Source organism: Ctenopharyngodon idella, chromosome 6 (assembly GCF_019924925.1).
Source record: "Ctenopharyngodon idella isolate HZGC_01 chromosome 6, HZGC01, whole genome shotgun sequence".
In the NCBI taxonomy this organism is placed as follows: domain Eukaryota; kingdom Metazoa; phylum Chordata; class Actinopteri; order Cypriniformes; family Xenocyprididae; genus Ctenopharyngodon; species Ctenopharyngodon idella.
Genome location: NC_067225.1, coordinates 28,780,477 through 28,793,111, shown reverse-complemented (window position 1 = coordinate 28,793,111; position 12,635 = coordinate 28,780,477). Strand labels below are relative to the sequence as shown.

General features: G+C 35.6%; 1 protein-coding gene across 1 annotated transcript; it reads left to right on the top strand.

The window, feature by feature from the left end:
• Window positions 1–313: 313 nt before the first annotated feature.
• Window positions 314–12,129, top strand: capza1a (capping actin protein of muscle Z-line subunit alpha 1a). Its single transcript, XM_051898277.1, has 9 exons — window positions 314–387; window positions 3,534–3,597; window positions 4,342–4,393; window positions 4,688–4,751; window positions 6,188–6,394; window positions 6,509–6,588; window positions 8,503–8,653; window positions 10,922–10,984; window positions 11,121–12,129. The coding sequence occupies exons 1-9, from the start codon at window positions 349–351 to the stop codon at window positions 11,259–11,261; spliced, it is 861 nt and encodes a 286-aa protein (XP_051754237.1). The 5' UTR covers window positions 314–348; the 3' UTR covers window positions 11,262–12,129.
• The last annotated feature ends 506 nt before the right edge of the window (window positions 12,130–12,635 follow it).

Genomic DNA, 12,635 nt, shown 5'->3' with positions numbered 1-12,635 from the left:
TAAACAGTAAAACAGGTTACAAAATATATTAAACGTAATCTTCAACGGGTTATATGCTTGGATAATACTGTAAATTATTATTTTGCTTGAATACAAGTGACTTGAAACTTTTTCAGTCTTAAACCTTTACTGAATCAAAACATAAAGAAAAAAATAGAAATTTCTGCTAAAAACACATTCTAATATATTTTTAATTAAAGCTTACGTGACACACAATGTGCAATTCACAAACGTCAATAGCTAAACATAACGTTGAGTAGGTAAATATGCAATTTTTAATCTCTTTTGTCATGTTTATGATTGTTTTCCCGTGATGCAGTTTGACAGGGCAGGTCCAATTGAGCCAAGATGGCGGACTTTGAGGAACAGCTTACCGACGAGGAGAAGGTATATGATTATCTATTCAGGCTTCCTGATTTATTTTTCCTTGTTTGTTATTAACATATGTAGAACTTTTATGTGGTTATGAACATGTTATATATGTTATTATGCACACTGGATGTTTTAAAGTCTATAAAATCCGCGATGAAGAGCGTGCTAAGGAAGCTAGCAGGCTAACTGAAACTCGATCTAATCGATGATCGCACTCTCAGAGACGCTAGACTGTGTAGATGGTAACTGAGATTAGCGATTAATATGGTTGTTACTTGTTGAAAATGTTTTCTATGAGATAATATTTGCGGTTTCACATCAACATCGGAAGTATTATTGAGTTTACGGACTATTAGTAGAGGCTAGCTGGTGAGGCATCTAAATAAGGGGAAAAAAATCACTTAATCAAGATTAACAATTTATATGTTGTTTATAACAGCATGTATATTTACAGTAATGCACTTTTTATCCTCTGTCATATAACTTAGCATGTTATGACAGTTGATTGTCATATAACAAACTTATTTTAGATCACTGTTGCTATATATATGTGTGTGTATTTGTTTCTAATTTTATCGCATATATAAATGGCTTCATTTCGTTTGCCGTTTTGGATTTATGTACTAAGCCCAAGGGGAAGTGCTTTTCTTGCACTGAAACGGGCGCAACCTCAGCTCTGGTCTTGTTTGTATTCTCAGCTGAGTGTGGGTGACCCAGCCCTCTTTCTGCATGTTCTTACATGCGCGCGGCTCTTCCGGTCTCACGCCCTCTCCCTCTGCCACCGTGCCGATGCGAGTCACGGGCTGTTCTAATGTGCGGATGTTCCCCCCCGCCTCTGCAAAGGCGAAAGCAGTCGTGTTGAGGCCAATTAAAGGAGGGAAGAAGCATTTCAGAAATGCTTAGATGTGGAAAGCTTGTTGCAGCTGCAAACTGCTCAAGATTGAGTAGCATAGATGTGTTATATAGATACCCCTGATATGTTGTTTAACGTCTGTGAGAGCCAAAGATTGCCTAACTTTTTCTGTACTTGAGGGCACAGTTTTTTATGCTAAAAAAACTTTTTTTTAAGTTATTATAGGTATAGGATAATAGTATTGAACACACTATTTTAGTATGTTTCAAAGTTTTAAAGGGATAGTTCACTAAAAAATAAAAATTCTGTCATCATTTACTCCTCCTCAAGTTGTTCCAAACATGTATGAATTTATTTCTTCTGCTGAACACGAAAGAAGATATTTTGAAGAATGTCAGTAACCAAACAGTTGATGGATTTTTTTCCCCCATACTGTTTGTCCATCAACTGTTTGGTTACCTATATTCTTCAAAATATCTTCTTTCATGTTCAGTAGAAGAAATAAATTCATACAGGTTTGGAACAACTTGAGGGTGAGTAAATGATGACAGAATTTTCATTTTCTGGACATTTTTGTGAACTAGAAAGCATTTTGTCATATTAATTGTAAGAAATTGTATGGGAATTGAGCAGATTCCTTTTTCCTACTAAAAGTGTGAGCAAGACAGAGAATTCAATCACAAAAAAACCTGTTCTTTTAAGTATATCAGTGGAAAACAGGCTTCTTTTTTTTTCATATATATATATATATATATATATATATATATATATATATATATAGATTTTGAGTCATTTGTAGATTTTCATTAATTACAGGCATTCAAATTCTGCAGAAATCTGAGGCTGATATGATTGTAAAGCACTTTGGGTGTACAATAGTACATAATAAAGTGCTATGTAAATGCTTCATTCATTCATACACTCTGTAGATATTGTGTGGGCAAGTTATTAATGCATCTACTACAGTAATTTATTCATTTAACCTCACCGCTTATCAGTAATCAAGGTTAAATTGTTTGAGCATGTGACTAGACAAGGAAACCAAGAACACCAAATTCTTTTTGTCATGGTGACTGGAACAGAAAATGTGAATGTGTGCTTTATTTCTGCATCCATAGCAAATTTAGGTTTTAGAAATGCTGTCAGGCAAGAAAACATCCCAGGGTCCAATACATTTTTGCCATGCATGCTCTATTATTATTATTATTTTTTCAAAATACTTTGATGAAAAGGAAGTTTAAAAGAACAGCATTTATTTAAAATAGAAATATTTGGTCACGTTATAAAAGTCTTTACTGTCACTTTTGATCAGTTCAATGCATATTTTCTCAATAAAAGTATTAATTTATTTGAAAAAAAAAATCATACTGATCCCCAAACAGTAGTTGGAAGCTAGTTTATGTGTTTGTTTCAGTGATATAAAATGTTTCCTTGCGTATTTATGGCAGACGGCGCAAATCGTTGTCACTAATCTAGGTCTCTTGGTGAAATGGCAACCTTCAGAAAAACGTCAAGACCGGTCATGATTTTGTTGCACATATTTTAGCTTCGATGCAAAGAATGTTTTGGACAAACAAAACTTTAGGCATCATCCTAGATAACGTCTACACTTTCCACAGAATTAAAAGTTGTTATACGGTGTGCAAGTTGTGACACATTTCTTCAGTAGATGTTTTGCATGTCTTTGATGATTCTTACAATTTAAACCATTGCATTTCCAAATAATGTTACTAAATTGGCCGTTATTATTATTGTGATTTTTTTTTTTTTCCCATTTGCAGCTTGACGATAGATAATTGTGAACCGAATATTCAACAGGTGGTCTTTACAGTATTTATTTGTTAGATTTGTCAGTAAAGACAGACCCTGTAGAGGTTCTGGAAAGAGTCCAGAATGGGAGTCGTCCATGGAGCCAATGCAGGACTCGGTGTCACTGCCTGGCCCATAATGCTTACATGTGCACTGCTAAGAAAAGCCTCAACCCTGCCGCCTTCTAAGGAGTGACCCGATGTGGACACAGTGTGTTACTAAGGCATCGTTTGACCTGTTTTCAATGGAAGCACAAAGATACCAACATCCTTTAGCCAATAAGTGTTGGTTAAGTTGTTTGTGGCTCTAAGAGTCTTTGGAAATGCATATGTCTCATAAAACTAGTTTGTATATGCATAACACCCCACCCATTCTTGAAAGTGACAGTTTTTCTTGGGTTTCTGAAAGTGTAGGGTTTAAATAAACACTAGAGATGAATTTTGCATGTGCAAGCAACGCTCACATTTTCTTCACAAGTTTTACATTTGTTTTTCCACAGGTCCGCATTGCTGCAAATTTTGTCATCCATGCTCCCCCTGGAGAGTTCAACGAAGTCTTCAATGGTAAAAAGTTCATGATAAATGTATACAGATATCAAAAAGACAGGGCACACCTGGCATACTTTGTACTTCCTCCTTTTTTAGAGAACTTAAGATTTTTGAATGTTTTTGAAAAAAGTATTTTGCTCAGCAAGCTTGCATTTATTTGATCAAAAATACAGTAAAAACAGTAATATTGTAAATTATTATAACAATTTAAAATAAATGTTTTCTATTGAAATATATTTTAAGATGTAATTTATTCCTGTGAATGATGACAAAGCTGAATTTTCAGCATCATTACTTCAGTCTTTAGTGTCACATGATCCTTCAGAAATCATTCTAATTTGCAGATTTGCTGCTCAAGAAACATTTCTTATCATCAATTTTAAAAAAGGTTGTAATGCTTAATGTTTTTTTTGGAATCCTTGATACATTTTATTCAGGATTTTTTTTTTTTTTTTGATAAATAAAAAGTTCAAAAGAGATGAATGAAAGGTCAACAGCATGTGTTCAAAATAGAAACTTTTGTAACATTATTATTATTATATTATATAGGTATTGACTGTTACTTTGATCAATTCAATGCATCCTATAATATTAATTTATCTCCAAAAAAAAAAAAACTTACTGACCCCAAGTTTTTTTACACAGTAGTGCATGTTAGGTGGAAGTACATTATAACAACTATACTGTACATTTAAGATGCATTGTCACTGGCTGACATCATAATGTTCACATGATATCACATGACACCTTTGTTTTCAGATGTGCGGCTACTGCTCAATAATGACAATCTGCTCAGGGAAGGGGCGGCTCAGTGAGTAGCCTGTATTTATTGTACTATTTGAATGCATATTATGTTAATATCCTCCCCGCCTCCTTCATAAGTCTGTTTTCTTCAGCCAAGATTCTGTCCAACACAGGCATTCATGCACATCCAGTTTTCAGTGTCTCTTTCAGTTTAGAATCCACTTCACAATATGAATATATTTATGGAGAAGTGCTATATTTAGCTCTGTGGCTTTATCAAAAGTACTTGATAAGATTTTGTGAATCAGTAATGCTGTAAATTTTGAATATGATACTAAACATTGTTTTCTGTTTGTGACAGTGCTTTTGCCCAGTACAACATGGATCAGTTCACACCTGCTAAACTTGATGGAAGTGAAGATCAGGTGATTAACGTTGACATGAAGTGAAATGGACCCTATTTACTTTCTTTAAGGGATGGTTCAACCAAAAATGAAAATTCTCTCATCATTTACTCATCCTCATGCCTTCCACAGTGTATATGACTTTCTTTCTTCAGATTAACAAAGATTTTTAGGAAAATAATCCATCTCTGCGAGTCCATACAATACCATTGAAAGGCTGCCGCTTGTTTGATGCTTGAAAATCACACACAGAAATCGTGATGGTAATCCATACGATTGATTAATTGATTGATTGAATCAATGTCTTCTGAAGCGAAACGATAGGTGTGTTTAAGAAAAATACTAATATTTTTAACTTTTTTTAAAAATATTAATCAATGCTTCTGGTCTACTGTCATATGAGCGTTAACGAGAGTAAAGTTGTGACGCGTGACATAAGTGTGTTGTCGAGCTCGCGTGAGAAGTGGTACTGTCACAATCTCTGTGTGTGGTTTTTCAAGCATCAGCCAAACAGCACCCATTCAATGGCATTATATGGACTCACAGAGATGGATTATTTTCCTAAAATCTTTGTGTTTATCTGAGGAAAGACAGTCATATACATCGGGGATGGCATTAGGCTGAGTAAATGAATTTTCATTTTTGGTTAAACCATCCCTTTAACACTCATTCCTTGTCATTTTGTGCATGATTTACCAGTGCACGTTTCCAAAGAAAACAATGTTTGTGTTTGGAAACTGCTTGTCAAAAATGTGCATGAAATTACTTCACATAGAGACAATCACCTTAAAGGGTTAGTTCACCCCAAAATGAAAATTCTGTCATTAATTACTCACCCTCATGTCGTTCCAAACCCGTAAGACTTTCGTTCATCTTTGGAACACAAATGAAGATCTTTTTGATGAAATCTGAGAGCTTTGTGTCCCTCCGTTGACAGCGACACAACTGACACTTTGACACTTCAAAAAGTTCAATGTTTATATGTGAATAAAAGCCTAAATTCAGTCACGTAAAGCGATCGAGTCTCTTCATATGGATTAGTTTTACAATCTCTTTATGAACTTTTTGAAGCGTCAAAGTGGTAATTGCATAGCTGTCAACAGAGGGACAGAAATTTCTCAGATTTCATTAAAAATATCTTCATTTGTGTTCTGAAGATGAACGAAAGTCTTACAGGTTTGGAACGACTTGAGGGTGAGTAATTAATGACAGAATTTTCATTTTTGGGTGAACTAACCCTTTAATGTTAACCAATAGCCAAATATTTGTTAAGGTATCATTTTAGCAAACTCACATTTAGGTCTAATACAGTATAGATTGTAATGGGTTGTGAATGCCATTTTCTGTTGATAAAGAAAACAACTAATGGTAGTCAAAACCCTTAAATCTACAGCATGAAAATGTGTTTTAAACTAAATCTTTTAATAAATTGTACTTCAACTGCTTCCATACTGCAGGTTTTGATCACAGAGCATGGAGACCTTGGCCACGGTCGATTCTTTGACCCTCGTAAGAAACAGTCGTTCAAGTTTGACCACCTGAGGAAAGAGGCGACTGACCCACAGTCTTATGAGGGTGAAGCAGCCCTAAGGCCGTGGAGGGATGCTTGTGATGAAGCTCTGAGGGCGTATGTTAAAGACCATTACCCCACTGGAGTCTGCACTGTAAGTTCACTAGATCGCATTTTGGGTTATGTTAAAGGAATAGCTCATTTAATAAAGCAATGAGTGTGTTTTATATCACACGTTTGCTGATTTTTTTTGTATTGGTGTCTTTAGGTTTATGGGAAAACCATTGATGGACAGCAAACCATCATCGCCTGTATCGAGGGTCATCAGTTTCAGCCCAAAAATTTCTGGTAATTTCTTTACACTTTATCCTGTTTTTGATAGTATGACTTGAGCTATAAAGGGTTCGTTCACCCAAAAATGTAAATTCTGTCACCATTTACTCACCCTTATGTTGTTCCAAACCTGTATGAGTTTCTTTCTTCTGCTGAACACAAAGGAAGATATTTTTAAGAATGTTGGTAACCAGACAGTTACCCACATTGTTCAAGATATCTTTTTAGTTCAGCAGATAAAAAAGAAACCCATACAGGTTTGGAACAACATAAGGGTGAGTAAATGGTGACAGAATTTTCAGTTGTGGATAAACTATCTTTTTAAGTCATCATTTACTCACCCTGGTGGTGTTCTAATGCCGTGTGCCCTTCTTTCTTTTTTCCGACCACAAAAGGAGAATATTTAAAAAGTGTCCTGCTCACACACGGCTGTATAATGGCAGTGAATAGCAACCACCATCAAGCTTTAAAAAAGATGTAAAAGTATCAAAGAATGATCCCACCTGACATGTGCTGTATATTCCTAATGTTCTAGGGGTATATGATCGGGTTAGGTGAAAAACAAACTGAAATGTAATTTATTTAATGAAAATCTTGACCTGTTTGTCTTCTTTGCATGGCTTTAGCGCTGCAGTTCACTCTGTCTCGCCCAGAAAAATCACACGAGTAGTGAGAAATCATGATTGATAAAAATGCAACAAAAAACAATCCATGTACTTTCTACTCTGATGTGAAGTTATCGCATTCACATCTGTTAAAGTTGACACTAGCTGACTGTTTGGATTTATATAAAATGGTAACACTTTACAATAAGATTCCATTTTAATATTAACTGAGGTTAATAAATGCTGTCAACCTCTAGTCCAGAGATGTTCAACTCAGCGGAAAGTACACATACTTTTTTTTTTTAAAATTATTTCTAGCAGTAGTATTTCATGTTGCGTTTTTATTAATCAACATCCTTGTTTTTGACTGCAGTAAAATCACAGACTAACCCCAGTTAATATTGAAAATACCTTGCATTCCCATTAAAACAATTGCTTCAATGTACAAATTTCCCAGGATGCACCCAGTCAAGTTGGTTGACAGAAAGCCTATTGTACTAAACTGTGGAAAATAGTAATAATAAAGAATGAATAGGTGTGTCCAGACTTTTGACTGATACTCTCAGAGCCGGTTCACACAGAATGTGTTTTTCCATTCCACTGCGCTATTTTTGCATTGTTTTTCTATGTAAACAAGCTAGATTGATGTTTTGAGCATTAAGCTTGCGTCTCCTGTCTTTTGCAGAAGTTCAAAAGAAGTTCAGCTTTTAAAAAAAGGTGTCTCGAGACCTTGCGTTTTTTCCCCCCATTCTACTACCCGCATCTTGTGTTTTTCAAAGCGAAAACTCGTTCTGTGTGAATGGTCCCTAGCGTGTAAAAAAAAAAAAAAAAAAAAAAAACATAATAGGTATTCACTCTTTGACTCTTCTGTCACAGTTACCAGCTTTGTTCTAATTATATGATCTTAAGATGTGTGACATGAGCTCTGCCCCACCCAGATCATGACCTTACTGTATCTAGATACAATTATATGTCTTTTGAATGGAGAACAGGTGCACTAGACAGCAAAGGTCGCCTACACACTGTACTGACAAACTAGCTTTGCTCTTTGACACATAAGGACAGCACAACACATGACTTAATGGCACAAAAGAACATCTTTCTTTGAGATGTCATATCCATACCATGGATTTCTAGGAATGGTCTTTGCATACTATTCTGTGCGAATAATTATGCAGTTTCTTTCTACAATAAAACTACCAGTAATGCTATCAGTCTTGTGTTTGTTTTTTGTTTTTTGTGTGTGTGTGTGTGTGTGTGTGTTTTTTTTTTTTTGTCCATGAAACTAATTACCGTTGAACTTCCTCCATTTCTCTGAATACAGGAACGGGCGCTGCCGATCAGAATGGAAGTTCAGCATTTCTCAACCCACTGCTCAGGTGGTGGGAGTGCTGAAGATCCAGGTTCATTATTATGAGGATGGCAACGTGCAGCTGGTCAGCCACAAGGATGTGCAAGAGTCTCTGGTCATCTCTGTAAGTTGTTTGAACCTGAGCTGCTTAGGTTTTGTGTGAGTCCTTGAACCCAAGACTTCCTGTTAATGAGTCAGTACAACACAAACAACCTGCCTGATAAAGGAACAGCCAGCTGCCCTAAGAATGACATTGCTAATGACAATGGGTGTGGTGCTCTATTAATAGATAAAGCAAATGACGTCTTTTTGGTACATCGGCTAATATTGTTTGTTCTTTCAGCTCTTTGTTGTTGAGTTCTTAGATTTGCATAGTTAGCTCTGTTGCTACCTGTCAGAATATTTACTAGTTAAAGGGTTAGTTCCCCCAAAAATAAAAATTACCCCTGATTTACTCCCCCTCAAGCCATCCTAGGTGTATATGACTTTCTTCTTTCAGTTGAATACAATCAGAGTTATATTAAATAATGTCTTAGCTCCTCCAAGCTTTATAATGGCAGTGAATAGAGAATGAGATTTTGAAGCCCAAAAAAGTGCATCCATCCATCATAAAAATACTCCATACAGCTCCGGGGGGTTAATAAAGACCTTCTGAAGCGAAGCGATGCGTTTGTGTAAGAAAAATATCCATATTTAAAACTTTAAAAACTCAAATAACTGCCTTGCGACAGACGGCCACATGATCTTGTTCAATTAAATGCTATTCAGCCAATATTAAACAAGGATTTGATCTTGCTGTAAAGTGTAACAACAACAATCACCAGGCCGCTGGTTCCCTGCAGGCATTTGTTATAATACATAATCTACAGAAGTTGATTGTTTATGTTATGTATATTACATTATGTACTTTAAAGGCCCTATTTTAATGATCTAAGCGCATGGTTTGAAAGCGCATGGCGCAGGTGCACTTCCACAGGGCGTATCCAAATCCACTTTTGCTAGTTTAAAGATGGAAAAAATGGTCGGCGCACCAGGCGCATGGTCCAAATGGATTGTACCTAGTCTCTTAATGAGTCATGGGTGTGTTTTGGACGTAACATGCAATAAACCAATCAGAGTCTCATCTCCAATTCCCTTTAAAAGCCGGGTGTGCTTGCACCATGGCGGATTGCTAATTACATATATTTAATATAAACACCCTCAACCTGAAGAGTCAGTTCAAATACATGTGTGTACTGCCACGATTGGTCAAATAATTAGCCAGTTTCATTCGTCATTACTGCAAATAGGTAATTCTGATACATGCAATGACTATCCGTTATGATATCCGCGAGAGTGCATTTGCTATTTAAACAACGCGGGCGCTGGGTGTGAAAATGATAGCTGCGTCAGGCTGAAACTAGCAAAAACTTGTCGTGCCTGGTGTCGCATTACCAGGTGTGTATGATAGGGCCCCAACAGTGTTGTTCAATAAGACCATATGATTACTAGCTTTAAAACCAATTATTATTGCCTCATTGTTATTATATATGTATTTTAAGTCATTTTAAAGGCTATTGTTCGCTTAGGTCTATTTTTATTACCACAAAAATGATCCGATTACTCGATTAATCATCAAAATAATCGACCGATTACTCGATCACCAAAATAATTGTTAGTGAAAGCACTAGATTAGTTAAAACATTTCAAACTGCACCTGTATTGTTTTGCCTTTTGTGACTTTCAGTCAAATAAAAGACTATTTTTCAAGTCATATATTTTGTCATTGAAGGTTTCTTAAAAATGGTGTTAAAAATATCATCTCGTGCACCCAATATCGATTATCGTCTCGTGAGCCAAGTGTATTGTCACACCCCTAGTAGTGTATATCAACGCCACCTCAATTGGGATTTTGTTTAAGCCTGTACAATTAGAATAAGCATCTGTTAAAGAATCTTTGCTTAAGCTAATTGGTATTAATTATAATAACTTTTAATTGTGAATGTTAGATGTACAGTTTGGCTTTGCCATAATATACTATTCATTTAGACATCCTGCTGCCTCATAAACTTTCACAACCATCTCAATTTCCCAATGCTCACTATGGCAACATGAGAATGATAAATTCAGTTAAACACCTGATGTTCTTCCTTTTGCTTTTCATTTTGTTGTGCTTGCGCCACATGCTTCCTTTTCTTTGTTGAGAAGTTAAAAAGAGAGGAAAGTAATATGAAATTGCCCAGCAAATCCATTTAATTTTGAACAAAATCACCAAAATGAAATAAAACCATAATTTTATTTAAAAATATATATATATATATATATATATATATAATATATATATATATATATATATATAATTATTTGAAACTTTCCATTAGGAATAATTTTTTTTTCTCTTATATTTCAACAGAGTGAGGTACAGACTGCCAAGGAATTTGTCAAAATCATCGAAAATGCTGAGAACGATTACCAGGTTTGTCTTCTAGTCACTATTTTCCAGTACTGTCATTGAATGTTACTCTTGATGGAGGAAGAAATGAATTCTTCTATAGCACCCGATGGTATCTATGATGTGTGAAGTGAGTTTTCCCCTGCCCTTTGCTTTCCAGACGGCCATCAGTGAGAACTACCAGACCATGTCTGACACCACCTTCAAGGCCTTACGTCGGCAGCTTCCCGTCACCCGTACCAAGATTGACTGGAACAAGATCCTCAGCTACAAGATTGGCAAAGAGATGCAAAACGCTTAGACACACGGCATGCCTCCGCTCCTGCTCGCGTAACAAGCAAAGAGACAAGCTACGAGGGGCCCATATCTAAACCTGAACCTAAACCTGAATCAAGGCCAGGGCCAAGGCGAGAAGGTCCTTCAAGAAGTGTGCTAAAAATGTGTCTGTCTTTTTTTTTTCGTTTGTTTGTTTTCCAGAAGCCACGGTTTGACCTCAGCTGAAGAGACTGCCTCCTTTTCTGTATTGTAGGAGGACTGCAAGCTTGTTTTAATGGGTTTAGCAAACGTTTTTGCTGTTGAACAAATACCTCCCATGACACCAGTGTACACCGTCACAAATAACCCCCCCAATATCACTTGCGCCACCCCCTAGATCAACTCTCCTAAAGCTTGACACACACTGAACTTTTTGCACTTAGCCCATATGATCAATTGAGTCCATTTCATTTACTTTTTTAGCAAGTCGACACTCCAAAGTTTTGCTTAAAGTTTAGTCATTAGATATCATTTAACCATACGTAGCCCTGACTGGTTATAAAGAATATCTTTACACCAGTTACGCATCCCCGTGTTGTTTTCCATCATAATAATTGGTCTTTTTTTAAAGCATTGTTGTAAGGTGCCATCATTTGAATGTGCTGTCAATTGATCACAGAGAGGGTTGTGCCAAAGTGAGCATTGTATTTGTCATTTCAGGTTACTGTTCTGTGTGGAAATGGTCCCATCGTCATACTCTGGTGTCTAAGAATGGTATATATATACTGTATGCAGTTACACAAAATATTTGTTACCCCTCACTTCAGCCTCCTACCCTAGCTTTTATTGCTAACTATTTTTTACGAAATGTAAGAACAAATATGATCCCAGAGGAATAAATGATTTGCACCAAACTGACTTTTTTTTTTTCTTTTATAATATATGGTAACACCATTTTAATGTCATATATTATATATAATATTAATTTTACTTAAAATGAGGGGTATAAATTTGCTCTGATTCTTTGTATCGTTTAGTAATGCATCATGAATTCTGAAATTTGGCCCTGAATCAGTTGTTTAATTCAGTTGTTTTAGTATTCATAATAGCTATTTTTTTATATAAAATATATTATTATTATATCAGATTTATTAGATCAGATGTCTGTAAATGATGCATTACATTATTTTCATTGGTGCATTTCTGCACACCTGCTTAAAATGCTAAAATGTTTGTTTGATTCTGACTATAAAAATGATTTTAAAAATATGTGAAGAAGTATACATTATTATGCAACTAAGTATTTTTATACTACATGTTTTGGCAAATGTAGTAAGTCTTCTGGGTGTGTTAATACAGATAATTTATAAACTGTGCCCAAAAATACATTAGCCTCATAAATGAATTTATTTTATTATCT

What these genes read in the sequence shown, in the direction of transcription:
- capza1a (XM_051898277.1), top strand. Translation starts at nt 349, where the DNA reads ATGGCGGACTTTGAGGAACAGCTTACCGACGAGGAGAAG. An exon ending in TTGATGGAAGTGAAGATCAG is followed by an intron (nt 4,752 to 6,187) that starts GTGATTAACGTT and finishes TCCATACTGCAG; the next exon opens with GTTTTGATCACAGAGCATGG. An exon ending in TTTCAGCCCAAAAATTTCTG is followed by an intron (nt 6,589 to 8,502) that starts GTAATTTCTTTA and finishes CTCTGAATACAG; the next exon opens with GAACGGGCGCTGCCGATCAG.